The 22035-nt window shown below is 37.0% G+C and overlaps 1 protein-coding gene and 1 pseudogene across 2 annotated transcripts in view; both read right to left on the minus strand.

Moving 5' to 3' along the window:
- Nucleotides 1–4098: 4098 nt before the first annotated feature.
- On the minus strand, nt 4099–12467 carry LOC130857604 (E3 ubiquitin-protein ligase RNF114-like; annotated as a pseudogene).
- Nucleotides 12468–13287: 820 nt separating this feature from the next.
- Nucleotides 13288–22035, minus strand: part of TBC1D15 (TBC1 domain family member 15) — an 82741-nt gene continuing 73993 nt past the window's right edge. For both annotated transcript variants that reach the window (XM_057741668.1, XM_057741667.1), the window contains exons 15-17: nt 20038–20154; nt 19439–19525; nt 13288–18367 (exon numbers count right to left, since the gene is read on the minus strand). In XM_057741668.1, coding sequence (XP_057597651.1) covers nt 18146–18367; nt 19439–19525; nt 20038–20154 — 426 coding nt within the window. In that variant the 3' untranslated portion in view covers nt 13288–18145. The remainder of the gene's footprint in view (nt 18368–19438; nt 19526–20037; nt 20155–22035) is intronic.

Genomic DNA, 22035 nt, shown 5'->3' on the forward strand with positions numbered 1-22035 from the left:
TTGTTTCTGGAGTCTTGAGGGGACATAATTATTACTTGATCTAATTTTTGAAATAGTAAATATTTGACTTGAATTTCCTCTAAAAATCAGCTCTGATAACCTAATAGGAAAGTGAAATTTAAATACACTGATTGAGGTAATAATAATAGTTAATATTACTGAGTGCTTAGTATTTGCCAATTCCTATTCTAAACACTTTTTTAGATAAAAATGTGATGCATCATCACAACAACATTTACAAGGCAGTAACTATTATTTCCATTTTATATACGGAGAAACTGGGGCACAAAGAATTTAGGTAATTTGCCAAAGGTTTACACAATTAAAAAGTGGCTGAGGCAGGATTTAAATTCAGGCAGTCTGACTCCAAAATCCAAGCTCTCAGCTATTATATTATACAGCCCCTTGAGGATTCCAAACAAAGTAACGAAAGTAGGCTCAAGAAACCATACCTGGTTTATTTCAGCTAGAGTAGGATTTGGGAAGCTATGTAATTTGGGGAAACTGTAAAGATTTGTTAAGCACTGAAACTGAGTCCTGGGGATGCAAAGATAAATGAGATACAGTGCCTACCTTCAAGCAAATCACAGACTAGCTGAAAGAAATATACATGCAAATAAATAAGTGAAACAAAATACATTGAATTCTCTACAGAAGACATTGGAAGCACAAGGGACAGAGTGCTCAGAGTTACCTTAGGGGAGTTAAGAGAGGCTTCTAGGAGGTGTTGCTCAAGCTGAATTTTTAAAAGTAAGTTTGTGTTTGTTAATTGGAATGGAATTGGAGATAGTAAGGAGGTGATTCCAGGTAGAGACAATCAATATAAGAAAATATATGGAGAACTGTTTTTGCTCAACAGTGATGGAGCGTGGGTTTGGGGCAAGGGTGCCAGTGAAAGATAAGTCTGAAGAGGAAAGTGGGATCCAAATCCCTGTAAACCTTGAAGGGCATTCAGTGGGCTTTTCACTTTATCACCTTATCCTGCGGGGAAAGAGATCAATTGGAAGGGCTTTGTGCAAGGCAACAGCATAACCATATTGGTATTTTAGAAAAGTAGCAGCTCGGAGGAGGACTTCAAGACTGAAGGCTTAAACCATGTAGAACTTGAAATCATCTAGCCAGGAGATGCTGACCTGGATTAAGGCAATAGCATTAAGCGTGCAATGAGAAGAACAAGAGATTTAAGGCGTAAAATCCATAGGACAACAAGTCTATTTGGACGTGGGAGCAGATAAAAAGGTGCCAGAATAACTCCCAAGTTTCTGAATTGGGAACCAGGTAAATTACAGTCATTCATTGAACCGGACCACACATAATCGCGATTTAAGAAAAAAAAACTCTTAAAAGTTAGAGCTTATACATATTTATTGCATGTGAATGGCCAAGTGAAGCTGTCCAATAAGCAATTGAGTATATGGGTTTAAAACTTGAAATGAGACCTAAGCTGAATATAGAGATATAGGTATTATCAAAAAACTGAATCAGGACTTCCTAGGTGGCGCAGTAGTTAAGAATCCGCTTGCCAGCGCAGGGGACCCAGGTTCGATCCCTGCTCCAGGAAGATCCCACATGCTGTGGAGCAACTAAGCTTGTGCACCACAACTGCCGAGCCTGCGCTCTAGAGCCCGTGAGCCACAACTGTTGAGCCCATGTGCTGCAGCTACTGAAGCCCGCAAGCCTAGAGCCCAAGGAGCTCCGCAATAAGAGAAGCCACTGCAATGAGCCCACTCACCACAATGTAGAGTAGCCCCTGCTCTCTGCAACTAGAGAAAGCCCGTGTGCAGCAATGAAGACCCAACGCAGCCAATAAATACATAAATAAATAAATTTGAAAAAAAAAACTGAATCTATGTGATATAGCTTCATTCACAAAGAATATGTTGTTTGAGAAGAGAGTCAAGAATAAAGCCCTGGGGAACACCAAAGTTAAGAAGCAATTTAAAATAAAAAGAAGAAAAGAAGAAAAGAAACAAAGCAAAAGAAAGGAAAATAAGAAAAAAAATTCAGAGAGGTAGAAAAAGGAAAGCCAAGGGAAGATAAGTTTTTGGAAGACAAATTTTAAACTTGAAAAACAGAATGGACTGATTATTTGGAAATTTGAATGCTGGGATAAAAAAGTTATATTTAAAAAGGAAACATTTATTATTTTTGTATTGGGACTATACCCTAATGAAAATGATGTCTTTAGTAGGATTTAGTCTAGGCAGGACACCTGTTAGAGGGAAGAAAATTGATAAAAGCTTCAGCTAGAGTGGTGGCACTGATAACTAGAAAAAGGAACGTAAAATAAGAATTAACAAGGAGTTGGTCACTCACTGAATATTACTTCTTTTCTTGGATCAATTATGAAATTTATTTATAAAATTTTTCCTTTTAAAAGCCAGGGTGTAACAAATGTTGCTTTCTGGAAACTCACCTTATTAGAAATACATGAAGTGCACTTAGTACCAGGAATCAAGTCTCTTGGTACCACAGTGAGAATATCATCATCAGTTCCCTCAAATGAAGCTTCTGTCAAATTTCCCTCTAGACTTACACTGAGATGATCTCAATTCACCGAGGTCTGAGTGAACTTTTTCCAGAAACTACAGTGAAGAACCTGACCATAACGTTTGGGCCCTCCCAAGCAACAGCACATCAGAAGAAATTACTTTGCCCCCAAAGCCCCTGCCTTTGCTGGTTCCTGGGCACCTGCAGCTATCAGTGGTGGGGAGGGAGGGAGAAGCCCACAGCAGCAGTGCACTGGCCCAAACCCCCGTCATTTGTAACCTCAGGCACTGACCAGAGAGAAATGTCCGTGTTCAGACAAGAGATCTGACAGGGAAAAATGAACCTAAATCCAGATGCCTTTTGGTCCATCAGAAGCTCTGCTCCTGTAAATTAGACAGTCCTAGCCCTGTATCTATTAACATTCGTGAAACGTGCTGAACTTCAAGCTCCTAGGGCTATCACCAGAGCAAATTTCCAGTAGACAGTTTGCATCACCACCTGCTCCCAAGAGGTGTGCTGTGCCTTTTGAACAGCCTGTCTTGTCAGAGAGACAGCGGGCGGTGATACCAGATTTCTCATAACCTCTCTGCTTTAGAAGGCAGGTCACACACCGGTTTACATGTTGAAACCAGTTTTGTAAGGAAACCATTTGTGATAGAAGAGCAATACTCAGTTTAATCTAAGTTATCAAATAAAATCTGAAAGAACTCGTATCCACTGGAGGCCCCAAACTTCATCTTATTCCTCTGAGGACTCCTTTTCACGCTTCAAGGACAAGAATACAAGCAGGCTTCCAAAGAGAAAGGCAAACACGACCAAGTCGTTTGAAAATACTTCGTCAGTTTGAAAACCAGAACCAAAAAGCAATGGCCCTCCCACCTCCCTTAGCTGATCTCCTACCCACTTATAGATGCATGGAGTTTAACTTTCCTAACCTAGAAACACTTATTTTCACTAAAACTATGTGGTTATACCCTATCCTAAAAAGGCACCATGCAGGCATTTAAGATTGAACCGGTTAACCCTAAGGGTGTGCAGGAATGGTAGGAAAATATCACTAATCAAAACTTTCAGCATCAGACCATGTTAAACCCAGAACATTCACCCCAACAGGACTTGTGAAATGTTGCCCAGGAGGTAACTAGCTTCTGGCAGCTGCTGCTAAGGACCAACTCACAGGAACTTGCACAGCACAGAAGGAGCTCCGTCACTGATCAGATGCATTACTGCCAGAGCTCACACATCTCCTGGGCAATGAGAGGAGATGCTCCTCTCTTCTGTGCTATTCATGACCCAGAAAAGGTCCTGGCTGGCTCAGAAGACCCGAGAGATCCACGCTGGACAGGAGAAGCAAGCATGAAACAAAGACGGAGAAACTGGGTTCCCTTCCAAAGAGGAGGCAGAAGCTCTAGAAAGTGCCTGAGGAGCGATAAAAGACCAGGTATGTGAGAAACAGGTAAACAGTAGGCGAAAAGCACAAAGGAAAGGAGGGCTCTGACCCGGGGGCCTGTTTCCCTGTCAGAAGTGACCCTGCCCTAATATCATGGCTCACTTCTAGGTCTGTTACACATTTGAGGTGGATGAATCACATGTGTCACGCTTAACATGTTAAGGGAAGCTGTGGAACACAAGCCAACAGCAGAGACGGCTGGCTGGTGGATGATGGAGCCGCTGCGGCACCTGGTTCATGGCGTCTTCTTCATCAACCTCGTAATCCACGAACGGTCCTAAGAAAACGTGTGCCCGGACTGCATGTGCTCTATGAAGTTGTCTCTGCGGAGGCTGGGTCTCCCCAGCGCATCGAGGCACATATTGGACAAACCACAGATTTGGTGTCTGCGCTATAGGATAACTTGCAGCGTTCCACAACTGATCAGAAGTCTTCTCGGGCAGGAAGGACAAGGAGAAGTATAACGGTTTGGGATATTCCTTGGCTGAAGGGATGCATCCTTGGTGGTGGCCTTCACACCCTCCATGATGCAATTCTGGTATTTGGGACATGTAGCATGATCTTGGATGGGAAAAAAATTTTAGGGCAGTCATGGCAAGAAGTATCTGTGTTGTCAATGTGCCAGGGAGCTCCCCAGCTCCGACGCGACGTGCCACAGTGCTGCGACACACTCCACACGTCTTCGGTTTCAGACATTCCTGCAGGCATGCAGAGCAAAGGACGTGTCCACACGGCACCTGAACCGACTTCTAGGCACACGGGACACAGGAAGCGGCCCAGATCTCGGCCTTCGCCCCCGGCTGGGCCAGGAGCGCACCACCCTCACGGTCCTGCAGCCGCGCCGCCACCTTGCAGCCCAGGAGCGCAGGGCAGAGGTGGAGGGGGTGGGGGAGGGGAGGGGAGGGGAGCAGCCCGAGGGGGCGGGGCTCGCGGCCAGCCGGGGCGGGGCGAGAGCCTGAATACTGCTTCTGAAATAGGTGAAAAGATTAAGTTAAGCTATCGAGCTTTCATGCTATAAATAGCAGTATTTCCACTATTTCTGAAGAAGGAATAAGTTTTGGGAAAAGAAGAGGCGTCTTAGGGACAGTGTATTTGAGTTGACTGCAGTACTCTCAAGTGAATTTAAATAGCATGCAATTAAAATATGAGCTGGAATTTGGGAAATAGATTAGAGCTAGGAATAGAAATTTGAGCATAATTCAGTGATGTTAGCTGATGTAGGACATGAACGCTCCAAATAAAAGAATATATAGAGAGAGAAAAACCCTCTCTAGAGAGATTGGAACACTTTTGCACTCTTGAGGGAAGTGTAAAATGGTACAGCCACTGTGGAAAATGGTAAACTGGTTCCTCACAAAAGTAAAAGCAGAACTACAGTATGCTCTAATAATCCCACTTTTGGATATATATTTTTCCAAAAGAATTGAAAGCAGGGACTCAAAAAGGGATTTTAATGTCACCCATGTTAATAGTGTTGTTATTCACAATAACCAAGAGTTTGAAGCAACACAAGTGTCTATCAATGAATGAAGGGATAAGCAAAATGATGTGTATATGTACAATGGAAAATTATTCAGCCATAAAAAGGAAGGAACTTCTGACAAACGCTATAACATGGATGAAACTTGAGGACATTATGCTAAGTGAAATGTCAGTCACAAAAAGACAAATACTGTATGATTCCATTTATATGAGGTATCTAGAGCAGTTGAACTCACAAGCAAAATGGAGCTTGCCAGAGGCTGGGAGGAGGGGAAAATTGGATACAGAATTTGTTTTACAAGATAAAAAGTTCTGGAGGTTGGTTGCACAACAATGTGAATGTACTTAACACCACTGAACCATGCATTTAAAAATGGTTAAGAAGGTAAGTTTAATGTTATGTGCATTTTACCACAATCTAAAATTTTTAAATAATAAATATATAAATAGAGAACCCAGGAACTAAACCATGAAAGATGCTCACAATTAAAGGTAGAATGAAAAAGAGAAGTCATCAAAGTAAAAAGATGTTTAAAGGGGGTGAAACATAGAAAAGAGATAAGATAAAACTTGTGGTCAACGGTTTCCGATACTACAGAGAAGAGGAAAAGAATGAGAACTACAGAAAGACTACTAGATTTGGTGATGAAACTGTCACTGGTGATCTTAAAGAGTTCAGTTTTAGCAAGAGAGAGGACATAAAACCCAGATTACAGGAGTTAAAGAGAGTTTGCATGCCAAAGTCTAGGCAATAGGTCTAGATCATTTGCATAAGATTTTAAAGGACTTTCTAATTGAGTGTAAATTTAATTATTTTTGCTCCCTCCAGAAGTCCTACTAAAGCAACCGTAAAGGATTTCTTTTCCTTTTTAAGGCACAAAAGAGTAGCATAAATTGGAGAAACAACAGCAACAAAAAAAGTGGAAACTTAAAAGGAGATGAACAATTGATCAAAGACTTTGCAGATATGAGAAAGCTGAACCCTAAACTATCAATGAAGAAGACTGAGAAGCAACTCAGTTAACACTGTCGAATCCCCTGAAGGTTCAAATACCTCTAGAAGTGGGGGTAAATGGAGGAGACTGAAAAAGAGTGGCTCAATGACTGTTTAAGAAGCTGTTAAATAATTTCAAAACTTAACATTTAGAGTAATCAAATGTGTGGTACTACAAGACGATAGACATATAGATAAATGGAATAGAATTTAGAGTTCAGAAATAAACTCTTACATTTATGGTCAACTGATTTTCAACAAAAGTGCTACGACAATTCAGTAGCGAAAGAATAACTTTGGATATCCACATGAAAAATAATGAAGTCAGACTCCTACTGAAACAGAGCAGGACCCTGTGGTCCTTGCCTCCCATGTCCTCAGTCTGCCTTTTCTCTGTGGAAAAACTTTAGCCAAAGAATAAGTTTAATCAGAGTAGTGAGAAAATGCAGAAACAAAGAAAAACAGTCAAAGAAGACCAAATAATAATAGTTTAGTCATTAAACAAGGTCAAGGACCTTTAGTTCCTTCTCAAGGGCTGCAGATAATATTCTGAGCCATATCCTGTGAGCTGTCTTGTAGATACTGAAGCCCTACCAGGTGGAAGAAGTTAATTACGTGATGACTAGGCTGTTGCCAGGATGTAAGCTGCCACAAATAAGAGAATTGGCCTCAAAGAAATGGCAACAAACCGACCCTGGAACTGAAGATTAACTGTATCTAAAACAATCAAGATGAAGCTGGTCAAACCACTGATGACCCATTTCAAGATGACTGTCAGAGCTGACTGTGCTGTTTCTGCATGTAGCCCCCTCCCTCAGCCTGTAAAAGCTCTTGCCCACGAATCGTCCGTGGGGAGGGGCCAGCCTTTGAACAGACACCTGCCCCCCCCCCCCCACCCTGGTTGCTGGCATCCAGAATAAAGCAAACTTTCCTTTCCACCAAACTTGCCTCTTTATTGGCTTTTGAGGGTGAGCAGCCAGACCCCACTTTCGGTTATACTACCTTACTTCATACACAAAAATTAACTGAAAATGGATCATTGACCTAAATTTAAGAGCTAAAACTATAACACTTGGAAGAAAACATAGGAGTTTATCTCCATGACCTTGGATTAGGCAATGTTTTCTTAAATATGATAAAAGCATAAGCAACTAAATGTAAAGATAAGTATGATTTCATCAAAATTAAAAACTTTGGGCTTCAAAGGAAATCATCAAGAAAATGAAAAGACAACCCACAGTACTGGGGAAAATATTTATAAGTCATGTATCTCAAAGGAGACAGTATCCAGAATATATAAAGAACTCTTCCAACTCGACAATGAAAAAACAAGTAAACCAATTTTTAAATGGGCAAAGCACTTCAACAGACATTTCTCCAAAGACTATATAAACTGTAAGCACATCGAAAAACGCTCAATATCATTAGTCATTAGAAAAATGCAAATCAAAACACACAAAGAGATACCACTTTATAAACCACTAGGATGGCTAAAATAAAAAAGACAGACAAGCACTGGAAGGAAGTAGAAAAATTGCAAGCCTCGTACATTGTTGGTAGGATTGAAAAATGATACAGCCACTTTGGAAAAGTTTGGTAGTCCCTCAAAATGTTAACTATAAAGTTACCATATGACCCAGCAGTTTTACTCCTAGATGTATGTTACAATGGTGTATTCACTTTGGAAAAATGTTTGGCAGGGCCTCAAAATGTTAACCCTAGAGTTACTATAACTCAGCACTTTTACACTTAGGCATACACCTAAGAAAAATGAAAGCATGTGTCCACACAAAAACTTGTACTATGGGCTACGTACATGAGTGTTCACAGCAGCATTATTCATAATAACCAAAAAACCAAAATTCATAATAATTCAAATATCGACTAATGAAAAGACAAAACAAAACATGGTATGTCCATAAATAGTAATATAAAGGAAGTACTGACATGTGTTAGGACATAAATGAACCTTGAAAACATCATACTAAGTGAATAAAGCCAGTCACAAAAGACCACATATTGTATGATTTCATTTATATGAAATGTCTAGAAGAGGCAAAAAGAAACAAAAAAAGGGATGGAGGAGAGGAGAGACAGACAGACAGACATTAGTGGTTGCCAAGGGGCTGGGGGAGTCGGGAGGTAGGAATGACTACTGGGTACAGAGTTTCTTCTGACAGTGATGAAATATTCTAAAATTAGATACTGGAATAGTTGCAGGACTGTGAATATATTAAAAACCAGTGAACTGCGTACTTTAAAAGAGTGAATTTTATGGCACATGAATTACATCCTAATGAAACTGTTATTTTTTTAAGGCAGTTAAGACCCCATATTCCCTTCTATTCTACATAGCCAAGCCACTTCCCTTCCTGCCCCCACCTCAGATAGATGAATGGAACTTATTCTCTGGGAACGGTAAAACAGAGGGCCTCTGGTTCGAAGGGCACTACACGTGGTTGAGAACAGTATCACTCTGAAAGCAAAGTGATTAAATGAATGTATGCCCTGGATACTGAGACTCAAACCACAGGAGGCTGAGAACAGGCATTTACCCTGCAGCTAGGCAATGGGAAAAGCTTGGAGACTCTGACTAGGAAAAGAAGAAAAACCTAAAAATACATTGAGAGCTCTGAACAAAATCAAGCAATCAGATTACCCTATGGTGACGCCCCTTTAGTTGACAAGCCCCAATTTAAACATTCGGTAGATTGGATTAGTGACAATTATATATAAAATCAGCAAAAACAAAGAAACAAACATCTTGATAAGAATTAACTTCCAAAGAAAAATGAAAGGGCCAAAGAAAGACACGTCTCTGCTAAGACTTGCATCGCCCTAACCAATATTATATCAACTATATTGGAAGATGCAACAATAAAGAAGGGTGCATATATATAGTGGGAACTGAGGGGAAGGGGAAGACAGCTAAAGCTGCATCTTTGAAGACAGGGAGTCAATAGATAATTCCTCAAACTGGAAATTAAAGTACCAGCAATATAAGCATATCACAGCACTGAGATATGGAAGTAAACACCAAAAGAACCAGCTGAAAGTTGAAAATCTTGCCACTGGGAGGAGGAATTGGAGGGTAAGGAGAAGGAAGAAAAATTTTTGTAACAACAAATCTTGTGGAAACCATGTGCATGTGTGACATTAATTACAAAAATTAAAACTTTAAAAAATAAACTATACTGCATAGAAAGAGGGCATTGGTTTTGGATCAACCTGAGTTTAAATCTTAGCTCTGCCACTTACCGAGCTGTGTTTGAGGACATGTTATGTCACATTTGTCAGCCTTTATTTCTGTAATACAGGGTGATAATACCTACATCTTATAGGGCTGTTATGCTGATTAAATGGGATGTGTATAAAGTGCTTATCCCAGTGTCTGGCAGATATTAAATGCTCAAAGTGTTAGTTATCTCCCTACCCTTCATTGATTCTGAAAGCCAGAGTGATATAAATTGGAGCACTGGTTTGGAATCTTTGGCAGAAATTAAAGAGATATGTATACCTAGATTTTGATGACGTGGCTATCCTTATAGTCCATGATAACCAGGCAGCCAACAGTCATAAGAAGAGCCTACAGAATTGGTTTGGACCAAGCAGTTAACACAAGAGTCAGAAAGTGGGAAAGTATAAAGTGAGACATTGACAGACAAGATCTTCGAATACAAGATCTCACAGAGGAAGAGGGTCATGTAACCATGAATGGCCATGCTGATAAACAGCTGAGAGACCAGATGAGGTCCACAAAATTAGGGAAGTTTGATGTTAAGGACATCAGTGAGTCCTCAACCTAGGTATTTGTCCTACTGAAAACAGTTGTAATAATATAAGCCAGTCCTTAAATCACCTGGAAAATGGAAGTGGATCCTAGGAGGCTGAAGACTCCTAGCAGAAAGATGTGGGAAAGGTGATATAAATAAAGGAGTATCCATGGTCCACAACTGCAACAGACTAATCTTCCCACTTCTACCAACTGCCCCTCCCTCACACAGAGGGACCTTGAGGACTTCTTACTCCTCCCACCCTCCCTCACCACTCTGGCCAAATAAAAATCCAACTGGGAATACAGTGTCATCAAAGGAAAGCTAAGTTCAGAGATGTAAAGAAATGTGTTTGAGGGGAAGGATAAAAGGAAATAAACTGAAAGTAAGAAAGAATTTTCCCGGTCACTCTCCAAGGTGAACGGAGAAAGCAGGCGAAGTTATTAAAGGATAGATATGGGATGTGAGCATGTGGAGATATTTGGAAAAGAATCAAATAGTGATTACTTTGAGATTGGGAATCAACAAAAAGTCTGATCTCTTTCCCTTAAGCAGCTTGTCTTCTTGGTTTTAAGCCATCATTCCAGCCTATCAAGTTTGTGTCACAAGCAAATTTGATATGTCTTCTATGCTTAAACTACATTGAATAAGACAAAAGGCTGAACTTTATAGCACAAAACCAACCTAACAATCAGTTTGGTTTGATTTTTTTTTCCCCATTGACATTTGACTCCTAGAGCTCACAGGGTCCATTTTACCTTCTGGGGCAGGAATTGTTCACTGCTCCTACCATCCACTCCTAATTCCTCCAACCTAAACATGTGAATACCATACCAAAATAAACGGATGCCATAGCTAAAGTAGCTCCTTGATTTGGTAGCTTACTAATTTATCAATAAAAGGAAATGAAATGAACCTACCATGACTAAATTTTAAGAAACTCAAGTAAGCGTCTATGTAACACTATTTTCAACATATTCACAAACCAACGTCACACATACATAGTTAACGAAGTTGTCATCTATCCTGGTACTACAAATGAATTAAAAAAAAAAAAAGGCAGCAGTATGGGGGGAAAAGCCTGAGACCTTAGAAGATGCCATTCTTTGAATGAGAAGTCTTCATAAAATTGATTATGCCATGATAGTGAGAAAGAGGGATGCCCTTGTGCTCACATGAAGAAAAACTCCAAACTATACAAACTCAAGTGGCCTCCACCACTTCAACCCATACTACAGCAGATGAGATGTGTTTACGACACAAAAGAAATGTATTTACTCCTGTTGAATACACCCAAATACTATAGAAACTATCATTTTGAGGAGGGAAAAATATAAACAAAGATAAAGGTGGATTTAAACTTTACAAGGAAGTTCTGTCAACCAGCGAGACATCTAACAATATAATCTGAAAGTAAGTCACGAAGGATAAGGATGATTTGGTATCATTCTGACTGAACCGATCTAATGATGAAGCATAACCAAAAGCAGCTGCCACAACCTTAGGCATCAGTTTGTTTCCTGATAAAACATTCACTATCAAATAAGACACTATAACTTCCCATAACACTAAAAACGCTTAGTGCAGACATGCCTGGTGATTTTTATTTTTTACGATTATTTGCTATATTGACCAAAATGGTTGACTTGAGACTGATTAGACTTTATTAATAAGCAAAATGTGAAATCAGTCTTACATTTGTGTTCTCATTATCATGTTTTTATGACAACTTTCATAAAGGGAGACTTATAAAAGGCAAACACGTATAAGCCAATTTGAAGAGGATAAAACTAAAGCAAAAATGTGATAGGGATTTACTCTGGGGTCAACGAGGCAGTAGCTCAAATGAAACCAGAATACACAGTTCAGATTTGAAACCAAAATTATCTCAGTCAATGGAAAACAAATCAAATAGTGCCCCCAGGCTGTACCTGTCAGATACTATGTCTTGGGAGGAAAAGCAAACCACACAGCTTTAAGAATAAAAAACGATGGCCCGTTTTTTCGTTGCCATCAAATAATAATAGCATTTATGAAGGCTTCATCATGCCAGGCACTGTATTAAACATTTTATATGTACTCCAGTTACTCCTCACAACTGGGGTAGGTATATCTCTGCCAACAGGTGAGAAACTGAGGGTTCAGAGGGAACCATGATGGTCACAAAATCAGGAAACAAAGCCAGGTCTTAAATCCATGACTACCTGACTCCAAAACTTGTGCTCTTATCCAAATAGTTTAACTCTTCTGTTTTGCATTCGTTAAGTACAGTGGACATTATCTAGTATCAACAATTCAGTGTGAATGAATTTTTTTCTGACATCTGACTCCCAGAGCTTTATAGGACAAACTCCATGTCCGTGGCAAGAACCTAAGACACTTTATGATTTAAGCATCTATACCCTACCCTAAACCACCTTGAATTCTTTGAGGAAACAAATAACCTCAAGCTTGTTGTACTATTTGTCCAGTAGTGTCACCAATCAAAACAAATCATATTTGTGTTTATGTAGTTAGGTAACTCTAAATCGTGGCCAAGGAACTAATTAATTCGGCGATAGCAGATAAATAAGAAAACAAGAAAAATAAGAATAAAACTTCTAGGATTTTTAAAAAGCACATTTAACAAAGATCCTATATTTTTAAAAAATCCATAGTGATTTCCCAGACAATTTGAGTCCTTAAGAAAGTCTCAGGACAGGAAAGAGATTAAAATAAGAGGGACCCCCTAGACCAAGGCCAGGCTTATCATGGATTCACTCCACACTGTAAAGCTAACAAATAAAATGCTCACAATCCTTAAGTCCTCTCACAGAATGAACTCCCGCTGTTCTAAACATACCTTTTTATGTCTAATTTCAAAGTAGAATTGAAGATAGGAAAAACTCAACAACACAGACATGTGAAAAGCATCACAAAATCAAATTTAGACTCACCAAAAGAAAATGGGAATTTCTGTGGGAGAAGAATTTCCTCTTCTACAAGCGTTTTTTAAAAGACACAAGGTTGGGATTGACATACATACATGACTAATAAGAAAATAAAATCAAATTGTACACTTTAAATATATGCAGTTTATTGTACGTTAAAAAGAGAGAGAGAGAGAGAGAGAAGGGCAGGGGGTAGATTCTCATGTCTGGAATCAATCAGTTGTAGTCGTTAGGAACAAGGGAACAGGTTAGGAAAAATGATTCTGCTGAAGCAGATGGCCCCAGAATTCTGTCACCTGAATTCAATTTGCTGGACCTCAGCTGAAACAACCTTATTCCTTAAAGTTCTTCCCTAAGTAAATATGTAGCTCTGTCAAGATTAACCCAACCATTCCATAAGCTGTAGTTTATGAAGCTAGGGTTTTGTCACTCTTCTTAGGTATGAAATGTCAACGAAAGGGATTCTTTTCCCCTCGATCTTCACCAACCAATAAAACTTTGGGACAAGTCCTACTAAACGGTAATTTAAAAGGCTGGTTTGGAAAACAGATAACAAGGTGTGAAGCAAGCTATTGAGAACTATCAGACAGGGTTTCCCCTTCTCATTAGCCTACATGTAGAATCCTTAAAAACTCTGTGAACCAAAGGAGAATAAATATCCCAAAGTGATTCAGAAGTTGCATTTAAATTGAAGAATTTAACAAAATTTTTAGGGTTAACTTACAAAAAAAAGTATCTTGAATTTTGGAAGGGGGGGAGGAGGGTATAGGAACATCTGTGTATTTGTAATAGCATCACTTCTATTAAGAGTTTAAAAATAAATTTCATTTGGAAAACTTTAAGTCTTTGCATCGTCTATGTGGGTTAGATGCTGTTAACTGCTAATGACTTCCTAGTCAGCAAATACTCCACTTGGCTCATTTAACACGATTCAGTTAACAAAAAGCATGTGATCCCAATTTTCTTTGGATGTATCCTGCACACTGTGCCGAACAGGGACAGTGGCATGCAGTGTAAATGCTAAGCGCTCAGCAGCACCTTGATGGCTTCTCCACTGGAGAAGAATTTGCTTTGCAAAATGAGCCTGTGACACTCATGGAAAAGAGATGTATAATCTGGCCATACAACATCTAAAGCAATCTAAAATCAACTATAGTTTTTTTTTTTTTAAGCAGTCTACTAACCCATTGGGTCTGGTGCCTCCAGACTAGTGCGATGTTGGAAATATCTATTATTGACTGTTAAAGCAAAAGCCCATTTCTGAAGTTAATACATCTTCTTAATTAAAAAAGCTGAAAGAGAACTGGACTGCTCATTGATCACAGCTAAGCTTACTGGAATTTGTTCTTTTCATCCTACTTTTACACATAGAGAGATGTGAAGAACAATATACCACACACATATTTGAGGAGAAACATATTTAACAGTTGACCAATTATTCTAACATTTCAATTCTAACTTCAGGGATTGAACTACATTAGGCAAAAATGATATTTCTGATTCCTGATAGTTCTTAGAAAAAGACTTAGATTACAATCAGTTTTTCTTTACACTGAGTTTGTTAACAATGCAGTTTCCCATGGGCTAAAAGAGCGCTTTGGATATCCCAAAAGTTATACAAGTATGTCCAATCACACTGCCCTACCCCACCCCACCTTTGCATCTAAGGATGACACAGTTTTTCCCTAAGACAGATAACCTGAAAAATAGGAGTCTACTTATAAAACAGTGAGAAAAATATTTGTAATCAGAACAATCCTCAAAAATCTACAACTTAAAACTCCCACATTATAAGGACACAAACGGAGAAGAGGCCAAATACATTGTATCATTCAAATGGCAGTATTCACATTAAAAATACAAACAAATACAGATGCTTAGTGTTGGATAATCACATTAGATTCTGATGGAAACCTTTCAGATTCATCTCAAGTTTAATCCTGTTTCATGCTCACAAATAAAATGATACTGAAAGTTTCTCTTCAAAATATAAGGATGGAAGGGAACCTACATAAAATAGACTAAGATGACTGTCATCACTTTTTACTAAAAATAGTGACCAGAACTAGAGTAAATCCACCATAGAAAATCAAGGAAATACTTTCTAAAAACTTAAGGACTTGTCTACCTGACCATAAGTCAAAATGTTAAACTATGAAATACAATATATAATGGCAGCTCTCTAAATTCAGGGAGGCTCAGGAACCACATGGATGCCTGTTAAAATGCAGATTCCTTAACCTCACTTCCGAAGATTCTGATTCTGTAGATCTGAAGTAGAGCCTGGACATGTATTTTGACCATACAGACCAAGAACTTGGAAATGAGAACTCTGAAGATATTTTAATTAATGGAGGTTCAGCCCATAAAATCATTAGCATGGGTCAAATTACATTATTATCCTCACATTATATAATTTATAACAATGGTTTTCAACTTTTGGGGAAAATCAGAGAAACTTCTGAGAAACTATATGACCTCTCCACCAAAATGAGTGTATGTACACAAGATTTCAAATACAATAAAAGGTTCACACATCTTCTGAAACCCCAAGTAAAGAAATCCAAGCTGGAATGATGTCACCTTATTACATAGTTACACAGAAGTGAAGTAAAATTCCATGTTCTTCAATAAACATTTTGGGTTACTTTATACAAAGTATCTTTAATAATGGACATAAATATATCAATTTCCCATAAGAATTAGTTGGCATCCATAAAAACCTTTGGAAAGGTCAGGTTCAGCAAGAATCACAAGCATTCCCAAAAAGTTGTTTTCCTTACTCAAAAGAGCTTTAGTCATCACCAAATTTCTAAAACTATAAAGAGATGAAGAATCCTAGACATGTGAAACAATCAAAATAGGAATGATCTCCAATGCCAAAAGGTTTCCCATAGACTCCTATAAGAATTGAAAATACTTCTTATAGCTAAATTACTTGAATTTTAACTTTAAATATCACATAATACAGCACACGATATTTTACATATTATCAGCATGGACAGAGCATCTTGTGAAAACTGAAATAAACAAACCTTTAAAAAGTTAGACTAAGACATTTACCTGAACTATCTATTTCAGCAATATCAACAGCTCAAGTTTACATGGTATTTGCTGACTGGATTTTGAGGACTCTGATTAAATAAGACTTTACTTAGTGCTATATTATTATCATTTCCATATAAAAAATGGGTTAAAGAAAAATTCAGACTGTTTAGTAAAAGTGTTTTTAACAAGCAGCTTTAATAATAGAGAACTTGACAAAAGTTCAACTTACTAAATGTATTAAGATTTTTTTAAACTCTGAAGTAGATATTATATTACGTAGTAGAAAAAAACTCCCTCAAAGCCCCGGTCCAGGAAGAACAAGAAGGACATCAAGATGTTCTCAGCAATTTCCTGAACAGCAGGAAATGAAAGGCTGGAGATGCTGAGTTTTTGATCAGTTTACTTTTTTTTCCCCTGAATAGGCTTACTCATTATTAACTGATGAAAGATAACACACATATGATATTAAAAACTAAAAATCTAATGGTTCTACTGTCACGATTGTCAGTTAATGCTCAAGTAAGAAAAAAGTTCGTTTGGTCTCCTAGCTCTCTGGGGGAAAAAAAATTTACCTACTGGACCATTTTAGAACTGTGTAACTTTTATTTTACATTACTAACATCAACCGTAGGAAGCTGCTTTACTGATTCAGATCATTATGTCCTCCAGGGCAACACTATGCCCAATGTCATGCCAATGAAAAGTCTCTTCAGTTATATAAAGGGTCATGTTTCTTGCTTATTTCCATAATTCATTCAAATGACTGTTACAATCATGTAAAAATATAAGATAAATTGGGGTCCATCTTGGATTTTTTTCTTCTGATGAAGAACCAGCAGATTATTTCTAGTGTAATTTAACTGAAAACACTACTTCAATTTCAAATTTATTTTAATGATATGTACAGAAGTTAACAAATTACAATTAAAATGGAATCAGTTATGTTAATTACACATAACTTAAAATCATGCAACACTGCATGGTAAAAACAACAGCTTCATTCATATACAAAAAAGTATTATTTTGAGACTCATGATGGTATATTGAAATTTTTCACGTAAGTTTTTGTAAAGAGTATTTCATAAAAATTTAAAGACCTGATTAATCAGTTAATGCATTATTAGGAAAGATAGTAAACATTATTAGTAAAGTGAGACTACAAGCAATTAACTTGAAAATTATACCAGGTACAGGGCTGAATGTAGTCTCGTGAAATAAATGTTTGGTTAAGAAAATAGTTTTGAAAAAGATCTCATATTGAAGCTATGTATTAACTTTGTGAAATCAGGTTATATAAATCAACAGTCAAGTTTATTCAGTTAAAGAAAATATGCCTATCCTTTCTTATACTCATAAATAAGTACTTATACATTCTTTATATACAAGTGAAGAAAAGTTCAATGTAAAAAATATACTGCCAATCCACTATGGTTGAAATAGCTCTTTATCTACACATTAAATTGCATTGATGAAAATGTCCAATTTAAATCACATTCAACCAGCATAAATATTTAGGCTGAGTACTGCTGTAAACAAAAGAGAAAAACAAATTCTTTTATTTCGTCACTGGGTAACAATCTACTTCTCAGCTTAGAATGCTATAGAAAGGCTCAACATTTAATTTAATCAAATCCAAACCCACTGAACTTGGAGTAAAAAAGCGAATGTTTTCAAAGTGCATAATTTCCAACTCATCCACTTGTAATATTTATCCAATTCCAGTTCATCAGCAAGAAAATAAAATGTACGTAGCTATAAAAATACTAAGGAATGTTATTGAAAAGGAAAGGCTATTTGGTAGAAGTAACTACAAAAATAATTAGTTTAAGTCTTTGTAAAGCTTTAATGCAAGCACATAGTACACTTTCTTTCCATAAGCCTTAAAGCAGGATCAATACCAAGATTTTAAGTTTCCACCTTTCAAGTACTTGAAAACAAAGTTGCAACAAAGTCTCTCTTCAAAAAGCAAGAAGAATGATCATGCAGGTGTTAATCTGCTGACATCTGGGGGCACAGATATCTCAGTTGGGTGGTCATCTCTGGCTCCACTGGCAGCAAACACAGGCAAGGAGTCACTCTGAAATGCAGATGTCGGACAACTAGTCATGCCAACATTTTCATCTTCACCGTTGTCTGAATCTGGTGTTGTAACTTCACTGCCCTGAAGCCCCAGGATCTCACAAACTGCTTGTGGCAATTCCTGAATAAGAAAAGTCAAGTATGAAACCTTCATTCACACCATAGAGGAAAAGTAGTCACAAATTAACATTGCTATTTAACACTACATCTAAGCATTTTTTTTTAACAGTGTAATTGTTCCTTCTCCACTCCAAGTGAAATCCTAACCACTCTTTTTTTTTTTTAATTTTTAAAAAAATTTTTTTTATTTTTATTATTTTTTTGGGGGTACACCAAGTTCAATCATCTGTTTTTATACACATATCCCCGTACTAACCACTCTTTTTAATAAGTGGTTCTCTGATCTTCTATTCTGAATTAGCCACTCTCCACCCTACCCCACCACTCCCACAAACATTGTTTTCTAATATTTTGCATTTATTTCATTCTCCTTATTTACACTATTTTTCTCCCTCAATACACAGAAGTTCCTTAAACATAAGAAGTTATCTCACTGACAGGTTTTGAACAGAATAGCTACCAAATAAATGTTTGTAAAACTGAACCAAAATAAATATTTGGAACCATGAAGAAATGACACAAAGACCAAATAAGAATTCTCATAAAAAATATGAAAACCAAAATACATCAAAAGTATACTTTGGTTTAAATTCAGAACATAACACATCAACTTTGCCTTGCTTTTAGACAGGCAATTCTAAAGCTTTATTAAGTTAAGCTTAATAAAGAGCTTGAATGATACAAATGTAATGACACAGACCAAATACTATTCATTTAATTATTTCTGATTAGCATCTGTCTTTACTTGAAGATACTACATATTTAATACGAGGTCCTATTCTGTGTTCACTAATGTGATTGGGTAATATATCAATGCCTCTACAGCCTCTTTGGTGTTTTCATTACTTCTGTCATTTTGTCTTATTATATGTTTCCTATCTAGCATAATTAATCAATTGTTTTCAATTAAGTGCTATAAATTTATAATGGTAAACAAATGCTAGCCAATGCTTTGTGTCTGCCTTCGACTTGCTGCTAATTTTACTTCTAAAAGGAAAAATTCTTTCTTGACCTTAAGCCACTGAAAACATACAAACAAAAAAATCTTGCAATTACTTAAAATACTGTATACCTTGCATTTTACCATCTGTAGAGAAATTGCTTCCGCCTTGCATAGTACATCTTCCACATCAATTTTCATGGACAATTCATTGATATGCTAAAATAAATCAATAAAATAAAATAACTAAAACACTATTATATTCTACTATACAATTTATTACCAGTTATATTACACTGTAGATAAAATCCTTAAAAATACTCTCATACTACAAGTAAACAGGAAATTTAATACATCTTTAATTAGGTCATTCCAAGTTTTAAAGCTAAAGAGTAGCTAATAAGCTTATGGGATATTAAATCCAGCAGTTGTCCCAAGTCTACTATCTCAAAGTTATAAGCAGAAGAATTATGTTTTTAGAAAATTAAACTACATAAAAGAGCACTTGTTGAATTTCCTTTTCTTCCTAATTAGCTAGGAAAAATAACTGGCCAACAGGTGTCTGCTGAACTGTCATTCTTACAGTCAGTTCCAGTACTGACTAAATTTTATTGATAAAATTTAAGTTACTTGAGGGATTCAATAATGCTCCAAGGAAATGTCTGTATATCAGTACCACTGAAAAGAGGAAAGAGCCAAAATATTAAAATCTAAATTAAAGTAACAATTACCTTAAGTATTTCATTAAAGCCGTAATGTTTTTCCATTATTTGTTGTTTTTCTGATTCCAGAATAGCACAACAGAGAAGAAGATGGAAATTTTTACATGGTAGTTCAGTCCACATTACCTATAAAAAACAGAACACCTATTTAGTAAACTCTATGAATTCTAAAATATTTTCCTCACAGATACAATGCTGAACTCTGAATGACTTCTATGCAAAGCACAAGTTGCCTAGATGGGGTAGTCCACTCTTTTTCTAGTTAAGAAATGAGGTGTGGGGAAGGAAAGTCTTACTTTTACCTACAAAGTAACTAATGTCAACATTATATAAATATAATGCATTCCAAACATGGCTCTTCAGGTAACTACAGTAACACTGTGCCTAACCAATACGAGAAATGGTAGTAACTAAGGAGCCACAGTCATGAGACTAAGGTGTGAGGATTAGAGGCATTGTCAATATTTTTCTGAACCTTCAGTTTTTCACTTTTAAATCATCTTCTGTCTCTAGCGGGTAAGGGGCAGGGGAGTTAAATCATGGGAATAAAGAACAAGTTAAAAAAAAAAAAAAAAAAAGAACAAGTTATACATTGCATGGAATCAAAAATACCCAGAGGTAGCTCTACATTCTACACATCATATTATATATAACTCAGAAAAAATGAATTGACCACCCAAAATTTATACCCAAATATATAAAATATTTGATCAATAGTTGCAAGCACATCTTCCTTAAGTATAGGTAATGCCCTAAAACTTAAGGTCTTAACTTCCCCCTGGTTAATGTACCTAATAATACCTTTTTTAGAAAGATCAAGACCCCATGTAAACAACACCATTAAAGCATACCTGAAATGTTTTTACTTCTTTTACCAGAAGTAAATTAAGTAGAATAATTTTCAGACTAAATCCAATTTTTGAAAGTTTAATTACAATGCAATTAACCTCAAAGGTTACGTTAAAAGTTCCAATTTATTTGGTAAACACAGATTAAGGAGTTATTACAGCTATGCGATAATTTTTAAAAAGAAGCTGAGATACTAATTTAATAAATAAACTTTAAAATATGATTCTAGTTCAAGAACATGTAAGTATTGCTTCTAATTTCATACGAAGCAGGTGATCCTCCATAAAGGGGTGGTCCTTCAATCAGCGCATCACCTTCTCTGATGGTAGCACAGCCACAGAAAGTATAGGAGTCGATCTCCAGCTGTAAAAGCCTCAGGGCACCCACTGTATATAAGTCTATTTATTATCCAAACAGGTTATTTCCCCCATTCTTCCCTTGGGAAAATTTCTGTCATCTTTACTTTTATAAAGATAAGGCAGCAAGCAGTTGTTATACCAATATTCTATTTCAAAAGCACATCCATCTGCTAACAACGATTAATAGATATGTAAGAAGAAAATAACAATTTTCTGTTTTTCATCAAGAGTTGCCCTGGGTGCAAGATGGAATAAAAGGATATAAACCAATAACATGATCATGAATATGCTCTAGAGAGGGGAAGAGAGAAGTGGGGCTTGGGGTGGTGATTAAAGATGTGAGCTATATCTTTAAATATTTTTTGTCTTGGGGAAAAAAGAGAAAAAACTAGACGTCAATAAGGCTTACATATATTAAATGTGGATAGTGGGATATTTGTTACATTATTCTTAGTATTCTGCTTTAACTTAAATTTCTTTAAAAAAGCAAAACACAAGTCAGTTCCCTTCCAATACTTCAGACTACAAATAAACTACTGTCTCAACTGAGTGGCTTGCCAAAACTTCCTTAACTATACAAATCTACACCCAAATGTTGCAAAGCCTCACATAAAGTCAAGTCTCTAAAGGAAAGAACACAGATGGTCTGGGAACTAGTTCTGGGAAACCCACTGGCCCCCAACCTCACAAGGATTTGATTTATAGAAAAAAGCTCCAAAGACCACCCGTTCAAGATGGTTAATTTTTAAGGACAGACCACAAACCATTAGAATTTCAAAACATAACTGCTTTAGACATT

This window comes from Hippopotamus amphibius, chromosome 7 (genome assembly GCF_030028045.1).
Source record: "Hippopotamus amphibius kiboko isolate mHipAmp2 chromosome 7, mHipAmp2.hap2, whole genome shotgun sequence".
NCBI classification, from domain to species: Eukaryota; Metazoa; Chordata; class Mammalia; order Artiodactyla; family Hippopotamidae; genus Hippopotamus; species Hippopotamus amphibius.